This window comes from Myotis lucifugus, unplaced genomic scaffold (genome assembly GCF_000147115.1).
Source record: "Myotis lucifugus unplaced genomic scaffold, Myoluc2.0 scaffold_60, whole genome shotgun sequence".
NCBI lineage: Eukaryota > Metazoa > Chordata > Mammalia > Chiroptera > Vespertilionidae > Myotis > Myotis lucifugus.
Genome location: NW_005871108.1, coordinates 454,036 through 472,787, shown reverse-complemented (window position 1 = coordinate 472,787; position 18,752 = coordinate 454,036). Strand labels below are relative to the sequence as shown.

At 51.7% G+C, this 18,752-nt stretch overlaps 1 gene segment (V, D, J or C); it reads right to left on the bottom strand.

Moving 5' to 3' along the window:
• Nucleotides 1-1,314: 1,314 nt before the first annotated feature.
• LOC106697301 lies at nt 1,315-13,381 on the bottom strand. The segment is given in 6 exon segments: nt 1,315-1,421; nt 2,472-2,798; nt 6,451-6,759; nt 9,859-10,179; nt 11,008-11,319; nt 13,288-13,381. Coding segments are annotated over 6 exon segments (1,470 nt in total).
• Between the last annotated feature and the right edge of the window lie 5,371 nt (nt 13,382-18,752).

Sequence of the window (18,752 nt, the reverse complement as noted above, 5' to 3'; positions counted from 1 at the left end):
AATTTAGGACAGTGTTTTCAAAAGGAACAGAGAACATAATAGAAATATGTTTTGTAAAGAGAGATGGTAGGTCCATGGATACCATTAATATTCTTTATATATTTCAAAATAGTAAAATGTTTATTCAACTTAGTGATTTCAAATATCTGTTTGTTAAAATAAAAGTATACTGGCAGAGCTCTGGATAAAAGTAAAATCTGCTCGGAACATTAAGGGTTGTTTATGATGAGGGGAGGTGAAACTTGTTCTCATCGTGTTCCTGGTTCTGGTTTGGGTGGAGGCAGGGCCAGTGTGAAGCTCAATGCATCAAGGTCCAGACATCCCTGAGACTCCGTGACCAAAGGCCATCCCGGCCTCAGCTTTATTATCAGAGAGAAGCAACATCAGGAGGGTGTGTGGAGGGAGCTCCTGTGCAGGTGGGGCTGGCAGAGTGAGGAGCAGGGGTCTCAGGTAAAGGGCAGGTCCTTGCAGCTTCTTTCCTCCAATTGAGCCCTTTGGTGAAGGCAGGGGCTGCAGGGAAAATCATTCATTCATTCATTTCCTAAACATTTATTGAGCATCTGCTAAGTGACAGGCATTCTGGTTGGCCTGAGTTCATGATGTAGAATGGAAATGAAGCCCCTAAACACTACACGCCAACACTTCTTTCTGAGATCTGAACTCTCTTCCATTCCTTGCCTCTAGTCAGCTCCTGCAAAGTTCTATATATTAGTTCATCGGTTCTCAACCTGTGGGTCGCGACCCCTTTGGGGGTCAAACGACCCTTTCACAGGGGTCGCCTAAGACCATCGGAAAACACATATATAATTACATATTGTTTTTGTGATTAATCACTATGCTTTAATTATGTTCAATTTGTAACAATGAAATTGGGGTCGCCACAACATGAGGAACTGTATTAAAGTGTTGCGGCATTAGGAAGGTTGAGAACCACTGTATTAGTTGATGTGGCCAATACTTTCTTATTCATTCCAAAGATATATAAAAACCAAAATATATAGTAGTTTATCGGGGGACTCTTTGAAGTTTGGGTCTCAAAGCTTTGGCCTTCATCCCACTTGTACACTCTGGGGTCCCAAGGAACTGAATTTGAAAACCTTCAAACACCAGGGCACTACAAAATGCATGAGAGCTAAAAGCTCTTACAATTCCAAGAGCCGTTTGGAGAAAATAAGGGTTCACAAACTTCTTGAAGCTGGATCACCTTGTGGGAACCACGTGACTTTGTGGGTATGCCCTGGACTCCTCTTGCCAGCCCCTGACAATGACCCTGACCTCCTCCCTCTTGACTAAGGCCTCCCCCCAGTTTACCTGTTACAGGTTCCAACACCTGTGGATGTAGGTGACTGTGAAACTCGTCACCAGCAGCAGCTTGAGGCCCAGGAGGAAAGCCACAAAGATAAGGGCAGGTGTCTCTGGACCTAAATACCACATGGGCAGAAGGAGACATCAACTGGGCTCTGTGAGTTTAAATACCTCCTCTGATGTCATGTGGCCAGGAAGTTTCAGAACCACTAATTGCACCCAATTCTATCTGGTTTCAAGCCCATGTTCTTTTCTGTACACTCAGCTTCCGCTTGGAAATAAGTGATGATCTTGATCTTTTAGCCTCACCTTGAATTTAAGTCAACAAATACTGATTTTGAACATCTGTCACACAGCCAGCTAATGTGTCAATGTCCAGAGGTAAAAACCTCTGGAAGTATAAAGCTGGGTGTCCTCCAGGCCTGTGGTCATTCAAATTAAACTTTTATACAATCTTAGGAGGTTGGTATCATCAACACCATTTATAGATGAATTATCTGGGGCTCTGAGAGGATAATTGACTCAGTTCCCTGAGTTTACAAAGCTGTAATTACTGTAAACTAGCCTTTAAAATAATTTTGTTGGGATTCAAGTAGTAATAGTAGCTGACATTTATTGTAGACACATGTAGAGTTTACATATATTAATTCACTTAATCCTCATAAGGACTCTGTTAGGAGCTTTCATGTGACTCATCTACACTACATTAGACTCATCTACAGATGAGTATATGGAAGCACAGAGAGGTTAAGTACCTGGACAAGAATATAGTGAAAAAGCTTGCTCTGTCATTAGAGCAGACATCATGGGGTTCACAGGGTAAGGCTGGTGGACAAGTCTCTTCATATAACCCAAAGACACTATTTTAACAAGAGCTCATTGCTAAAGACCATCTCAGAATAACTAGTGAGCATCCTAAGCTGAGCTCTCTTGGGAATTTTCAAGGAGGTTGAGCTGGGAGACTGTTCTCTCCTCAGAATTGAAAGAACCTTTCATGATGGCCACATCTAAAGGAAGAGGCAGGCCAGAAGCCAGTCTGGTTATCAAGGAATCACAGACTTAAGTTGGGCAAGACTTTAACCATTACGCCCCCGCCCTATGCCTTTCGGAACCCACTCAAGAGAGGGAGGTGACCCAGCTGCTCATAGGAGAAGAGGTGAGCTTACCTGGGTTTTCAATGGGCTTGTATGTCCCGCGGGCTGCTGGGGACAGTATGAGGTTGGCCCAGACGGGAGGCTGTGCCTCATGCTGTACCTTACAGGTGAATACCCTCTCAGACCCGTGCCCTGATGCATTCACCCATTGCAAGCTTTCCAGGGTGTAGGTCCCATCAACATTCTTCTTGGGTGTGGATGGCTCAGCTCCCTTGAATGTATCGCAGTTCTCCAGCCAGGTGAGTTGCACACTTTGTGGATAGAATCTCTGCACGTGGCAAGTAATTGCTACCAAGTCTGAGGACATTGAAGCCTGAGACATTGTCACTGCAGGGGAAACTGACACAGTCAGAGAAAACAGACAATTACTCTAGGAAGTTTACAATGGGAGCCTGAGAACTCCTTGAGGATGGGGTCATCTTCCCAGGGCCTGTCGAAGAGGAGGATTTAGATATGGGTTAACAGATGCATGCATAAGGAAATGCATGATGAATGAATAAAAGTGTGAATGCATGAGGGAATGCATGCTTGGATAGATGAATGGATGGATGCATGGATGGATGCATGGAAGAATGAATGGAAAAATGAAAGCCATCCTAATTGTTCCTCTCTTTTCCATTTTGGTCATTAAAGATGATACAATGAAGTATCATTAAGAACCTATGAACCAGTTGACTAATGTATGACTTGGTAATGCTAAGATTTAAAGAGTCATGCACTCTAAATCTTTATGACTCAAGATACTAAGGTTTTACATAGGCGGGAACATGGGGGTGGAGAGGTTAAGTGACATGCCTGCCACAACTTGCACAAGGTCACGAGTGGCTGGGACTGTCAGAGACAGCATGTTTTACTAGTCTGTTATTCTGACACCCAAACTCTAAGGCTGTAGAATTTAAGATTACTGACTTCTGAAATTTTGATCTAATGACTTCTAGACTTATTTCAACCAGATTTTCAGCTGTGCAATAAGATGTATTCATAATGAGAAAAAAATTTAAATACTATAAAACATGAAATACTTCAGGACAATTCATATGAACACACACATAGTATAGTTCTAACACTACACCAAAGGATGGGAGCTCCAGATTCTGGTCCCTACACTGACACCATAGCCAATGGCCAGACCTTGTGTAAGTCACTTCCCTCTGTTTTCAAGAATCTTAGATTATAAGTTGTCTAAGACGGATCAGCTCTCACAGAGCCAGTGAAGACAAACCTCAGTTCTGGGTCTAGAGTCAAGAAAGTAACTCCTTGTGTTGTGCAATTTGAAGGAACTAAGGGCATCTGAGCCCGAAATATCATTTCTTCATACTCAACCCTCCCAGACCTATTAAATTCTATCAATGAGTAGAACAGCCACAGTAAGACATCATCCCCATAGGTCATGATCTATAATCCGTCTTTCCCCTTCAGCACATGAGCAGGAATCCATACCAAGCAAAGAGCAGGACGCTGAGAAGGAGAAACCCAGGATGGTGAAGGGCTGGTAACTAGGGTGCTACCTACGGAGGACAGTCCAGGCTAAGGTACCACCAAGCAAGTGTCATGGCTCTAGGTGGTGGCAAGGACCAATAAAAGGATGGAGATGCTCAGATGGCCCATTCCAGCCACCAGCAAGTTCCCCTGGCTCTCCAGTGTCCATGGAAGTACGGGGAGGATAGAGACCCAGGCACAGAGGCAGTGTGCATGTGTTATCTCATTTAATCCTCACAAAACAAAATGAGATCAACACAGAAAGATACTTGGTATCAGAAAACAGAACAAACAGCCGCTCAGAAGGAACCTATGCAAAATCAGGGCCTACTTTCATAGAAACTGCCACAAAGGAATTGGTTGAAACTACATCTTGAAAAATATTTCAATAATAAAAACAATTTTGTTAGCTTATGTTTTAAATTAAGTATGGAATATTATCAAAACCCTGCACCAACTCTTAGAAGGAACAACTCTTGGGAGTATAAGGAAGTTGGCATAATTTTTCCCCAGAATCATATACTATAGTCTCAACAAATCCATCATTTTAAATTTCACATTTACAGCACAATCATTAACAGGACATTTTGAAAAATTATTCGAGTGTTCTATCAATTTTCACAGTGGCCTCTTTTTAATCAAAGTGTCCTCTTTGGAAGTGTCCATAGAAGTGTTAATCACAATTCTTTTTCTCATCTTTAACCACTCAGAGGCTTTGCCCATGATCTCAGAAGTTCCCCATTATTTGCGTCAATGTTCTGAAATAACTTTTGCCAGATCTCTGATTTCACTTTGCAATGGATGTGATTCTGTGTGCACAGTATGGTCTGATGTTTGCCACACTTCAATCAAGGCAAGACCCGCCTCCTGGAGCAGAGGGTTTCTGGGCTCCCACAGGCCTCCGCCAACCTGTCTCAGTGCTTGGCAGTGGGGCTGGGTGATGCCACTTCCCATCTCAAACGCCTCCTTGATTCTCTGCCTCAGGATTCCTGCACATCCACGAAATGCCACCCAGCTCATGCAGGCCCATCCCAGCCTCCCCTCCTTTGTGAGGACAATCCTCAGACATACTCTCCATAGTTCCTTAGAGTCCCCAGTGGCGCTGAGCTCAGTCATCCACAGGGACACCCAGTTCAACATCTCCCCTTTTTAGTCATCCACAGGGACACGTAGTTCAACGTCTCCCCTTTTCTTGTGTATCTCTCTCTCCCCATCCCTTATTCTACCTGTACCCAACTCCTGGTTGCAGGTTCTGCTTTCAGGGGAACCCAGATAAAGACACCCACAAAGACATTTCTGTGACAGGAAACCCAACCGGAGATGCACGCCATGTTGAGCAAGAAGGGCTCTTGAGTGAGGCCTGGTTTTGTAAGTAACCAATTCATTTGTGAAAACTGCATTTTCTATGATTTTTGCTTCTCTACACAATTGTCCTAACTGCAGAGAATATATAATAAATACTCCGATAAGGAGGACCCCCCCGAATCAGTTCCCTACGTTACAGGAAAGGTACTGAGGCTGGGAGAATGCAGGTAACTAGCAGGAGATCCCGCAGCTACTGAGCAGCAGTCAAGCCAGAGTTCACGTTCAAGCCCCCTCACTCGCCAGCCCTACAAACCCAGGGAGGCTTCACAGCTTTGAACCTCCGCTTCCTTCCATAAACCATGAAGGGGATGAACAGTACCAGGCGGCTGTATACGTTAAATAAGTCACCCACATGGCTGTGCTTTCTGACCACGTGCTGTGCTCATCTGAGCTGTTAGTGTCAATAGTCTGATGTAAAGTGATGTGTTTACTTCCATGATGAGAGCACACAAAATAAAGAGAAAAATATATTGTACACTTTAAAGTCTTACAGACATGGGAGGAATTAATTTCACTGCTGTCTCCCTTGGGCCACTCACTGGCCTTCTCTAAGGCTTTAGAGTTGTCGTTAAGGATGGGCGAGCACTAAGACTCCCTCCAGGCATGACATAGTATGACCTCATGGAATTTACACACCGGTCAAGAATTGATTCAGGCCAGGAAAATTGACCAAAAATATCTGATGAAAAATTAGGCCCTTAAGCCAGATGAAGAAACCCCAGGGAGCCCCAGCAGTGAGTGAGAAGGCTGCCGGCCACCCACAGCTCACAGCCACACCCGTGTCACAGGACCCTGCCTAACACAACAAGTGCCCCTTCAATTTAGAAGTTTCAAAGCCCTTCGCATCCTCTTCATAGAAATAATAATAAAATTAAATGTATGATTTATTCCTGGAAGGATTTTGACTCCGTTTTACAGATGAGAAAACTGAGCTCTGAGAGGTGATGTGAATAGTAACGCTAAGAAAAAGCAACAATGGCCATTTCTGCAAGATTCATATGAGCAAGGCATGTGCTCAGCAGGGATCGTTGGGTTGAATCTTTGCCACAAGCAAGGGAGGGATGGGCCACTTTTCAGATGAGGAAACGGGGCTCAGAGGCATCCACAACCCAACCAGCCCCGCTGGACAGAGAAACAAGCTCCTTACCACGGAGGTACTGGTCCAGGTTGATGGTTTTCTGGAAAGCCAATTTCGACTTGTGCATGACGAGGCAGAAGACTTGGGAGCGCACATCCTCAGCCTGCAGGGGGACGCGCACGCTGCTGCTCACGTTGTAGGTGTCTCTGCTGGGGTGGACGCTGGTCTGGGGGTTCGGCAGCGTGTGGTTGTTTTTAAGCCAGGCCACCGTGACGTGCTGCGTGTGGAATCCGGAGGACGTGTACTTCAGTAGGATGCTTGTGCCCGGCTCCGATCGCTGAGGGGGGCCTTGCAAGGTGTAAGAGTAGCTGCTCCCGCCTGCAAGGAGACACCCCCACTGTGAGAGGGCACGGAGGGGCCCATAGGCCAGTGAGAACAAATCCTCAGCATCTCTACCCAGAAGTCTCGCTGGCTCCTTGTCCAGAGGGTTAAAGGTTACATTCTAAAAGGAGCTAATTTCTGAAGCTGATACCAGAAGCCAGACGATACCCCAGGCAGCCACAGCAGGGTGTATGAAGGCTGCCTGCCACCCACAGCTCACAGCCACACCATGTCACACGACCCTGCTGATGGGCTCTGCCTACCTCACCAAGTTCTCCCCCAAACCATAGGAGGTGGGAGTTAGGACTCTCCCATTTCACAGACGAGGAAGCTGAGTTCTAGACAGGCTAGGTAACTTGCCCAGGGCCCACAGCTAGGCGCGGGCAGAGCTGAGGTTCTTAGCCAAGCTGTCTGCCTGCAGGGTCTGTACCCATGACCACCGCTCGGCTCTGCCCCCAGTCCCTGGGAAGGGAAGAGCGCCTCACTGCTCAAGACCAGGTCATGTGAAAGCAAGTGGCCCAGAGAGGGGCTAGCAGCACAAGCTTTCATGTCACATTCAACCCAAGTTTGCACTCCCAGGCCCTCCACTAGGTGAACCTGAGCAACTCGACTCTCTAAGCCTCAGTTTCCTCATCTGCAATATGGGGTGGTTCTTATTTTTCAGAATTAATGAATAAATTAAGTAGCTAGTGGAAAATATATGGCACATATTAATCACTCCCTAAATGGTCTAGCATCATATACTCACCGTAAGTTTAACATTTTTCTTTTAGCCCTGCTCTGGACTGGGCACCATGGAGATTGCAAAATAGGCATCATAGAGCACCTACTGTGTGCCCCACGGTCAAGCAGGGGTCAGGGAACAAATCTTCAGCAGGCACAACAGTTGTCATTACAAAGATGAAGAGACTGAACCCTGGCCACTGTGCTCAGTGGTTAGAGCGTAGGCCTGTGCACCGAAGGGTCGCAGGTTCCATTTCTGGTCAAGGGCACATACCTGGCTTGCAGGTTCCATCCCCAGCCCCAGTCAGAGTGAATGTGGGAGGCAACCAATTGATGTCTCTTCACATCTCTCTCTTTCTCTCTCTCTCTCTCTCTCTCTCTCTCTCTCTCTCTCTCCCTCCCTCCCTTCCACTCTTTCTAAAAATTAATAAAAATATCCTCAGGGGAGGATTAACAAAAAACAAAGATGAGGAGACTGAGCTGAGTAGGGGCAGTGCCTTGCCTGAGGCAGATGGCCAGTGGCAGCCCTGTGATGTGATACTGATCCATTGGACTCCCACCAAACTCGGCCACCTCCACACATAGGAGCCAGTGTTAGCTTCAAGGGCTGAAATCCTCGCCATGGAGGAGAGGTGGAAACAGACAACCCTCATCATGGGTTTACAGGAGGCCCCAAAGTTTAAGAGGCAATTGTGAATGTGGGCAGATGTGACCATTCAGGAAGAAATAAATACCAGAAACAGAGTATTTAAGGTTGATTTGAGAAGAGGCGTGAGATAGCGAAGATGTGTGTTCTCAGGCAGGATGGAAGAGAAAACTACAGGAAAAGCACGTTGAGTTTGTGAAGAGACAGCCCTGCCTTCTGATGAAGGCTCTGAGATCGGAGACTTGGTCGTCCGCTGCCTTTCCCAGCTGTCTTGTCACAGGCGTGCGAGGACACCTGGTGCACAGTGAGTGCTCTGCGGGTGTCGGCGTGAACAGGCACAGCTGGCAGTGCAGGAGGGTGAGTGCGGAGGAAGGGTTTTCTGGGCCAGACTGGGGAGGTGTCGCTGCAAAGGTGTGGCACCCAGTGGCAGGAAAGGAGGTTGCCCTTCTCTCCAGACCACGGGGTGCTTCCAACAGCTGAATCAAAGGGGTGCTCTCAGGGGGTTCACCTGGTAGCAGTGGGCTAGACACACTGCGTGCAGGCGAAGGAGAACAATAGACAGAGGAAAGGACTCAGAGTGAGTCCATAGAGAAGTGAGTCAATACAGAAATAATGTAACCTGCTTCTGATGGGAAAAGACCAGTTTGGAGTTTTTCATTCAAATTTGCATGTCCCTCTGGGTGACCGTTTTTCTTATTTCTGTTGGACAAGAAACACTGGGGCGTGTAGAAAAGGAATGGTGGGGGGATCATTGCCCCCGAGAATCCTTCCAGCAGGCAGATAGAGGCAAATTCTGTCAGGGAGGGATGGCGCGCAGGGCCCGAGCCCCTGCTGGAAGATGCGCAGTGTCGCCGCTGCACCTGGACCACGCTTTCTCCGTAGGGACTGGGCTCTATCTAATACGTGCACCAGGCGCAGACCCCACACTTCCCGGAGGGACCGTCTGTCCTTCCCCATCCTCTGCGGTTCTGGAGAGCGGTCAGTCCACACTCGTGTTCAGCCAGGGCTGGCCCAGGCCTGGCCAATCATAATCCTCCCTTCTCTCCATTCCCTCCTCGTGGCTCAGTCCCTCCGCGCATCTATCATCCTCCCCATCCGCTACCGGAAAACAACGCCGTTCTCTGTTTGAACTGCTGGCTGGCAGCGCCCCCTTGTGGTCAAAGTCATCTGAGCCACCAAGGATGAGATCAATAAGGCGGAGAAAGGGTTAGGATGGGAGGGGGAAAGGGAGAGGAGGAGGGGGAATGGGAGGAGGAAGAAAATGAGAAGGGGAAGGGGGAAAAGGAGAAAATGAGAAGGGGAGCGGGGAGAGGCAGGGAAAGGAGAAAGAAAAGGCGCACCGAGCAGTAGAGAGAATGAGAATCTCGCACCTGCAGCCACCCTCTCTAATCTCATTAAAATTGACTTCCAGAAACTTCCAGCGGAGCCAGTCTTGATTAAAAGCCCCCCTAGGAGAGACGTTGGCGCCCACAGCCAAACCTCTGCGTGTCCCGCAGTCCAGTGTTACAGCGGAGAACTTCCAGCCTGCAGAGGCCGTGGGGCTGGGAGGGGGAGTCCCACTCCTTCCTCCCAGGACGAGGGTGTGTGGGAGGGAGGGAGGGATGGACGTCAGTGGGGAGTGCCTGAGAGGTTTATCTCCAGCGCAGGGCGTCCTTCCTTCCTTCCTTCACGGTCAACCCTGGCCCCGCAGCCATGCTGCCCAGGGCGCTGGGCGGCGCTGCACCCACCTTTCCGCAGCCGGGACGCCTGAGCCCGCAGGGTGATGTTGGCCTGGACCGGGGGCTGCTCGTCCTGGACCACCCAGCAGGCAAACTCGCTCCCGTTGGGCGTGGCCGCTGCCTGCCACGTGTGCTCCAGCGAGTAGGTCCCGTCCGCGTTTCTGGTGACCTGGGGGGCCGGCTCGGTGTGGACGGTGTGCCTGTTCTCCATCCAGGTGAGGTGCAGGTGGGAGGGATAGAAGTGGCTGGCGTGGCAAGTGAGATTCACCCTCTGATGATGGGGGGTGCTCGCCTCGGAGGGCTGGGCGGTGATCTTCATGGTGGGAACGACTGGCAGAGGAACAGAGGGAAAGTCTGTTGAAATCACACCTGGGCGCCTGGCCCGCTTGTGAAGGAACCGGCCACAGATTCTCTCACTCTTTCATCAGTGACTTTTTTTTTAAGAAATGGTTTTCGCCTGTATGCTCAGTGCAAGGCAAATGGAGCCAAATCTTAATAGTCATTAAATATAGGCTAAGGGTACATGGGTGTCTGGGATCTCACATTCTGTGTTTCAAATATTTCAAATCATGAAATTTAATTGTCAGATGTACTCAAACGCAATGCCCATGAGGAGAGGGACTTAATTTTATTCATTGCTCTATGCTCAGCACCTGGAACAGTGCCTGGCCCATAGTCGATATTCCTTTGTCGAATGAATAATCAATATTTAAGATTAATAACAGCAATGATATTAATAGAATAAATATGTTTGGAATGGAAAGTTGAGCCAGATAATAATAATAGACATGCACAAACAACCTACTGTGTGCCGGGCACTATTTAGAAGGCACTATTCTAGGTACTTTATGAGGAATCAGTCATTTGACCCTCACATGAAACCTATGAGGGGGTCTTCATTTTATTTCCATTCTAGGAGGAAATCGAGGCCCAAGGAGGTTAAGGAGCTTCCTCAACATCTCACAAGCTGTGAAGTGTGCAGAGGGTTGATCCCAGATGGTCAGCCTCTGGGACCTGTGCCCTTAATGGCTACACTGCCTGGTCAGCCGTGGCCCTGAGGAGCTTCCGTTTCCCATGAGTGAACTGGGGCTTCAGGTGGAAGACTGTGGCCGCCAACATGCCAGGGAAAACGATGCCCCCGCCCTGCTGCCCACTCACCTCGGAGCACTTGGGAGAGGTTCATGGTCCTGTGCAGGGGCGCTGCCAGGTCCCCGTGGGTGACTTCGCAGGTGATCTCTGACGAGACATCTTGGCGCACCAGCGTCAGCCACACCTTACTGGTGATGGAGTAATTCCCTTTGTCATCAGTCACCAGGCGCTGAGCGGAGGCTGGATGCTCATCCCAGTCCTTCATCCAGGTGACACTGATGTCCTGGGAGCTGAAGGGGCCGGCGGTGCAGTTGAAAGGCACCGAGTTTCCAGGGGCTGCCCTCTCCGCCGGGCCCGTCAGCGTGATGAACGGCTGGCCAGCTACGAAAAAGAGCATGTCTGCACACCGAGGGCGGGACGCAGCCAGCACTCAACAGCCTGTCAGAGGCGCCTGTGCTCTCAGGCCCTGTGGACCTACTATGCACCGTGTGTGGTTCCTGCCCCAGGGGGTCATACATACAGATGATAACAAAGAAACAAACAAATTGCAACTGGGGCTCAATGACCTAAGGGAAACCCAGAGAGTACAGAGATGGAAAATGCTGGGGGGAGTTATTCTAGAAGTTAGAAAAGGATTTCCAGGGAGGTGACATTTTGAGCTGAAACTGAGGAACGGATAGGAGCCAGGCCTGGGGCAGGGAAATCACATTCTAGAAAGTGGGGAAGCAGGTGAGAATAGCTCGGGCAGGAAGAGCTTGGCGGGCTTGAGAAACTGAGAGGCCTGGGGTCTGCAGCACGTGGGCAAAGCGGTGCAAGGAGAAGGTCCTATTCTGATGGGAAGCCGGGGGAGATTGTAAGCAGAGGGGCAGGCGGCCTCACTGACATGCTTTACGGGGGGGGGGGGGTCTGTGTGGAGAATGGGCAGGAGGGTGGCACTGGGAGCAGGGAGGCCAGCGAGGAGGCTGCTGCCCACATCAGGTGAGGTGGTGGTTCCCCGGGCTGGGGTTCTGAGAAACGGAGGTGCATCTGGGAGGTAGAGCCCACAGGACTTGGTCATGGACTGGGTGGGAGAGGAGACACAATGAATTATGGGTAAGTGATTCTCGGGGTCCTCTCCTGAGCATCTGGGTGGGTGGTGGTTCTAGTTTTTGAGAAGGAGAAAACTGGACCGAGTTGGAATGGGAGAGGGGTGGTGAGGAATCAAGGTTTCCATCTGGGACATAAGTGTGAAGCCAGGGGTCCCCACAGGCAAGCATGGCAGGCCTGCTCCCCCTCCAGGATCTCCTGGGCCAACAGTGGAGCTGCCTCAGTGGCGTCCACCCTCTGCTTGCTCGCCCCCGGGGATGGGCGGCTCTCTCCAACGGAGGCAGCTTCTTCCCCCTCACAGAGCAGGACTATGACAAAGCACTTCTGCTTCTGACCGAGGCTCTGTCTCCTGGAGTCATCCCAGGACAACTGAGGGCCAGACTCGTCCGCCCCCGCGGCATGGTCTGCAGAGATCTGCGGGCCAGACCTCTCCGAGCCTTCGCTGCGTTCCCCGAGCCCCTGCTCTGAGCCAGTATGTCAGCTGGAGACACAGGGGCCCCTGGCCAGGTGTGTGTGGAAGGGCACAAGTAAACCAGTAACGACAACACAGAGTGACAGGTGCTGGAAGACGGCTGCTGGGGCCAGAGAGCATGTCCTCTCAGCAATGAGCTCTGGTACCTTCTGCATAGCACTCTCCCCCCTGATTGAGCCCTCAGGATAATTATCACCCATCTGGCAGCGCCCTGTGGTTTATGAAACACTTTCAGATGGGTGTGCTCATCGTCATCCACATCCCAACTGAGAAATGCTAGTGTTTCACTTCCCAGAAGAAACAGGCTCAGAGAGGTTTAGTGACGGCTCAAGATCACACAGCCTGTTAGTGGCGAAGCAGGGAGGTTAAGCAGGTGCGTCTGACTGTGGGGCCAGCACTCTTCCCACAATGCCAGAGGCTCCATCACTCAGGGGTTCCTCTTTCCCTCTGTCTTTCCCAACCTCACACCCTCTCTGACCTGGACCAGGTGGCCACCCAGACCAGAGCTGGCATCAGAGAAACTGGGTGGGAGGTGGGCTCCTCCTTCACTCTTTGATGGCCCCCCAGCCCCTCACCCGCCGGTCATATCTTGCTCTTCCTGACCCCAAAGCTCCCATCATCGGTTCCCCACAGGCCTACATTGAGGAAAGCAAGCAAATAGCACCTGAGAGGCAGGTCCGCAGCTCAGCTAGGTCCTCTGGCCTCAGCCCCTCTGCCCACCCTCAGATGCGAGTACCCCCAAGCACCCTTCCCTGACCTGAGGATTCCTGTGAGCAGCTCTCAGAACTCACCTGCGAGTCCCAGCAGAAGGGTGGGCAGGAGGGAGCCCAGGGCCTGCCCCAGCGTGGCAGTCATGGCGGGAAGCTCACAGCGTCCCTGGTCCATGCGGGCGCCAACCAGGGAAGCTCTACATGAGCCCGGGAGCCACTGCCTGGTCTCCTGACAGCCTGGGCAGGCCCCCAACTCCCAGACACCCACCTACCTCCAGCCTGAGCAGCTGGGTGAGCCACAGAGAGAGAAGTGGTCGCTGTGGCCCAGGCTTCCTTCCCAACCCCAAACCCTCAGATCTGAGGTCTCCAGCTGGGAGGTGCCTGCTGCCCGGCCTGGGGGCTGCCTGTCTTGTGCGGCCAGCAGAGCGGGCAGGCATGGCTCCCACAGCTCCTGCTGCAGAGCCCCCTCAGGGTGGGGAGGCTCCTCCCGCTGGAGACGCCATGGGGCCTGCGCTGGCCCGGCCCAGGGATGTCTCTTGAGCCACAGAATGGATGGGAAGTGGCCTGGGCAGGACTGGTGAAGTGAGCCTGGACGCATTCAACCAAATAGACAAGCATCCAGACTAGACTTGAAAGCCAGCCCTGTCCCTCACCGCCCTGTGCCTGCACAGCGTCGGCAGGACTTGCCCTGGCCCCGGATTGTCCGCTAGGCCACAAGTTCGGAAAGGCGAACGTTAGGCCCAACCATTCCCCCGGCTTCACCCCTTGGTGCTCCTGACCCCCCTCCCCCATACCGTTCTACTCTGTCTGGCTCCCCAATGGCTAGCTCGGACATACATACTATTGGTTTTTATCTGTTTTCCCATGAGAAATGATTGGGTATGAGGATTGCTGTCTTTCAAACACTCCAGTAATCAGCACCCAGCACTCAGCACTGTGCTGGACACACAGTAGGTTCTCAATAATAAGGAATGAACCTTTGGGACCAGGTATGGGCTCAGGACTGATTAAGAAGCAGCAAAGTCCAACCTTCATACTGCCCCCCCGCCTCCCCAGCCATCCCATCTCCCCACGCTCTGTCCACTCAGCTCATGGCGGGGGTGGGGGGGGAGCAGTGGCCAGCCTGGAGGAGACAGCTCTAGAATCTCTCCCCTCTCCCCTCACAGCAAAGCACCTGCACCCCAAGAAGAAAACCCCTAGAGGTGAGGGAGCTGCAGGAAGAGGAGGCCGGCTCCCCTCCACGTGTCTCCTGAGGCAGACAGCGGACTTGCTGCCGTGAGCAGGAGAAACGGGAACTGGAAAGAAAAGGCAGGGCAGAGGGGGTGGGTGGTGGCAGGGGAGCAGCCTGAACTTCCCCCACCCCCTGCAGCATTGCAGGAGGGGGTTTTCTCGGAGAGCCCCGTGGAGGAGTGTGGCATCCTGTGGGCAGCCACTCCAGAGTTCCCTAAAGCATAGACTCTGCATGGACTGCAGGGCCCAGCTGTGGAGCTGGATTAGATCATGCATGAGAGCGGCACCCAGGGCACCCCTCCACACATGTGCACACCCACATGCACATGCACACGCACACAGGGATCCCCCAAAGGATCCACACCTGGGACCCAACCTGGAGATAAGAGGAGAAACAAAAGGCCCCTTATCTCCACCCCTGCCAGACCCCTCAGCAGGGACTTGGGGGCGCGGTGGCTGTGGGTGCAGGAGGGTGTGATGTTGGCCCTACACGGCAATGTGGACATTAGCAAACAGCTAGTTCAGGCCGGGCTTTAAGCAGAGCCCAACACAGAATAGTTTTTTCATGAAAGTTTGGTAAAATGATTCACCCGTGCCGCCCATTTGGCAACAGTTGTCGAGCACCTTCCCAAAGTGTCCAGACAGGCAGGCTCTGCCCTCGGAGACAGGGAGGGGCGGGCAGGCGAACCGTGGGGGACCTGAGCTGAGGGCGCGCTCCCAGAGGAACAGCACCCGTTCCGGTGGCGCCCTGCACCGTGCAGACAGTTGGATGTTTGGGTAAACAAGCAAGAAGGATTATGGGGAAGAAAATGGGGGAAGCACCACCAATGAGAAAGCCTTCCCTGTGGCAGTGACTTGACTTGTGCGACTCCGGTCACACCACTTACATAGAAGGGGAGACGGTGACTCCGGGGTGCGGGTGGGGCTGCCGGGGGAGGTTGTCGTGGGTCGCCTGCCGTGTGAGGCTAGAACGCGCAGAGAGAAGTGGGGAGACTGGGAGCCTCCGGGTGGTGGTCTGAATGCCAAGGGACCCACAGGGCTCACCCAGGCTGGGCCACATGCCCACTGGGTGAGGCTTGTTTTTCTCTGAGTGGAGCCAAGCCCGTCTTCTTCCTGATTCCAGTGCCAGCAGGAGGCAGATCTCCCCGAGTCTGTAAGCTCAGCCTCATCTGTGCTGGGGGCCTAAGAGCCCTCGTCATGAGTACGGGCCCAGCCCTGACCTAATGGCTGAGAGGGACAAAGGTCCAGGCTCTTCAGGAAACGGACATCGATGTAAAAGCAGCTCAGGCTGACAACCCTGCAAGTGCAGACAGTGCAATGACGCGGTGGCACCAGCCACGGGCCCGTGGTCAGACCTGGGCCTCAGTTTCCTCCTCCGCAGCAAGAGGCGAGTGACATCTACCTGTGACTCTCTGAGTCTTCTGCATACAAGGTCTTAAGTCCGAAGCATAGAAATGGAGCTAAATAAATGCGAGTTTCTATCCTAAGAAGTGCAGCTCCCCACTTCATACTTCTTCCACCTGTTAACTCCTCCAACATGACTTCTTAGGAAGAGGGGAGCTGTCAAGAGCCCTAAATGGCAAATTGCCATGTAAAATCCAACCCCTTGCTACAAGAACCCATTATCAGTCACCCTTACCCCATCTTCTCAGATGGGGCTCACACGCAGCTTGGACAAGCCACCCCTGCCACCCTGCTGCTCCCCCAAAGCTCTGTCTCTCCCTGAGACGGTGACCCAGCTCCCTGTGGGTAGGGACTCCTGCTTGTTCACCTCCTTCATGTCTAAGTCCTCAGTGCCTAGCACAGTACCTGACACAGAAAAGCCTCTGAGCACATTTGCTGAATGAATTCATTTCATTATCAACTTATTCATTAACAGAGAACAACTATATGTGCCAGGCACGGTTCAAGTCACTGAGCCACTGAGCAATGAGCAACACAGGTCCTCACCCTCAATAAAGCGACGTGAGCTACTTACGAGGGAGGCCAGGAAACAAGGAAACATACACTGAGTGGCCAGGTTATTATGACCACCACATCAGTACTTCGTTGGGCCACCTTTTGCCTTCAATACTGCGGCAATTCTTCTTGGCATTGACTCCACGAGATGTTGAGAGGTGATGTGAGGAATCTGACACCATGCCTGATGAATAGCACTGTCCAGTTCTGTGAGATTTGATGGTTGTGGAACCAGCTGCCTGATGGCTCTTTTAACTTCGTCCCACAAGTGCTCAATTGGATTGACATCTGGTGATTGTGGGGGCCATCTAAGCAAGGTAAAGTCTCCCTCATGTTCTTGAAACCACTCCTGCACAATACAAGCACCGTGGCATGGCGCATTGTCTTGTTGGAAGAAGCCATCTTTATTGGGATATGCCATTAACATGATAGGATGAACTTGATCAGCAACGATACTTAGGTATGTTGTGCTATTCAGACGTTGTTCCACACGAATTAAAAGGCCCAAATCATGCCAGGAAAACATGCCCCAACCATAACACTGCCCCCACCAGCTTGAAGGGTTGTACTCATGCATGTGGGGTGCATGCTTTCATGCTCTTCCCGCCAAATTCTCACTCTGCCATCTGCATGATGCAACTGGAAACGTGATTCACCAGACCACATGACTTTTTTCCAATGCTCTACTATCCAATCCTTGTGTTCCTGTGCTTGGGTAACTGTCATGGTAAACAACCTGCTTCCCTATTTATAATGGTCTGGCCCTCTAACAACTTCAGTGCGAAATTATAGCTAATTTGCCTACAAATGTCAGGTGGTGATAATAATCTGGCCACTCAGTGTTTATGCAATGTAATTTTCGGGAGGGTTACCTGAGGCAGAGGGGGGTGTCTGGCACAAGGGGTTCAGGAGGACCTGTGGGGAAGGGGCATGTGATCGGAGCCCTGAATGGAAGGGGAGGAATGGGAGATCTGGGGAAGAGCGCTCCAGAGAAGGGATGCAGCAGGCAGGGGAGGTGTGCTCTGGGTGGGCTGAGCAGCAGCAAGGTCACTGTGGGTCATTGTAGGGAGAGGGGGCAGCAACAGGTCATAGGGCCTGATCTTACAAGCCCTGGGGGAAGAGGTCAGGTTGCAATTTGTGTGCAATGCATCAGTAGGCTGAGAACAGCGGTGTGGCAGGATCCAATTTGCAAATTAAAAACTCACATTCTGGTGGCTGGGGATGACTTTGGAGGAGGAACAGGGAGGAGGCAGAGGGAGGAGAGGGGAAGCAAGAGGCCACTGGAGCTGTAGGCAGCTGGACACAGGAGTCTGGAGGTTGGGGGAGAGATGGGGATGGTGGGAAGAGAGACAGACATTTGCAAGTTGTCGGCATGTGAAAGGGTTCAAAAGATTCTTCAAAAGATGAGCCCAGTTCAGGAAAGAATGGAGAGAAAAGAGAGGGAGGGTCCCAGGCCTGGGATGTGATCTGACTCGGACATCAGTTTGCAGGATGACATGGGGACATCTTTCTGGGCCTCAGATTCTATAACTGAACCTACAACTTTATCTCAAAGACTCTCTTCCTTGAATATTCATGGGCCTGGGTTCACGTCCTACACTTGGGGCCCCAGCCCGGGCCTAGGCCTCGCTCACACAACCTCTGCTGAGCCTGCTTCCTGCAACGAGCCGAGGTGGGCACCGTGGGTGTATGATCCCTGCAGTGGCAAAGACTGTCGCTCAGAGGGACTCATGCTTGATTTACTGCTCTGCTGTCACTGTCTGGAAACACTTAATGGTTTTGAACAAGGGGCCGTGCATTCTCAGTTTGCACCGGGCACTGCTAATTCTGTGCCGCCACCTGTCCTTGGCCTCCAGGGGTGAGGGAGGCAAACTCCTGCAGAGGCAGCAGGCATGACTGGGCAGCCTGGCGGGGAGGGTGGGCAGGAGGCCCCTCAGGTGGCTGCATGCGAGGGTGGAGGACCCTTGCTGGACCCTCTGTGGCATCTGGGTCCCTGATATCACTAGCACCAGCCTCCCCCCACCCCTCCAGACTCTGATACCTGCCCAGTCCCAACAAACTTCCCTGTTTCAGGAGGTGAAGACTTCAGCCACTGTGTGGGTGGACTGGCTCCAGGGACCCTCACCCCCATGAAAGCAAACAAGCGCAACAATGGGAGGAGAGGGGTGAAGATCCAGGCCCAGAGAGTGGCTCTATGCACCCAGGTGGGCACGTGTGGGAGCAGGGGGAGAAAGTGAAACAGTGAAGTGAAGGGAGCTTGCTAACGTGCACCTAGAGAGACCAGCGAGCCAGAGGGGCCAATGGGGAAGTCACCGGGAGGGTTGTTTCACTTAAGAGAAAGAAGGACTTTCTAACAA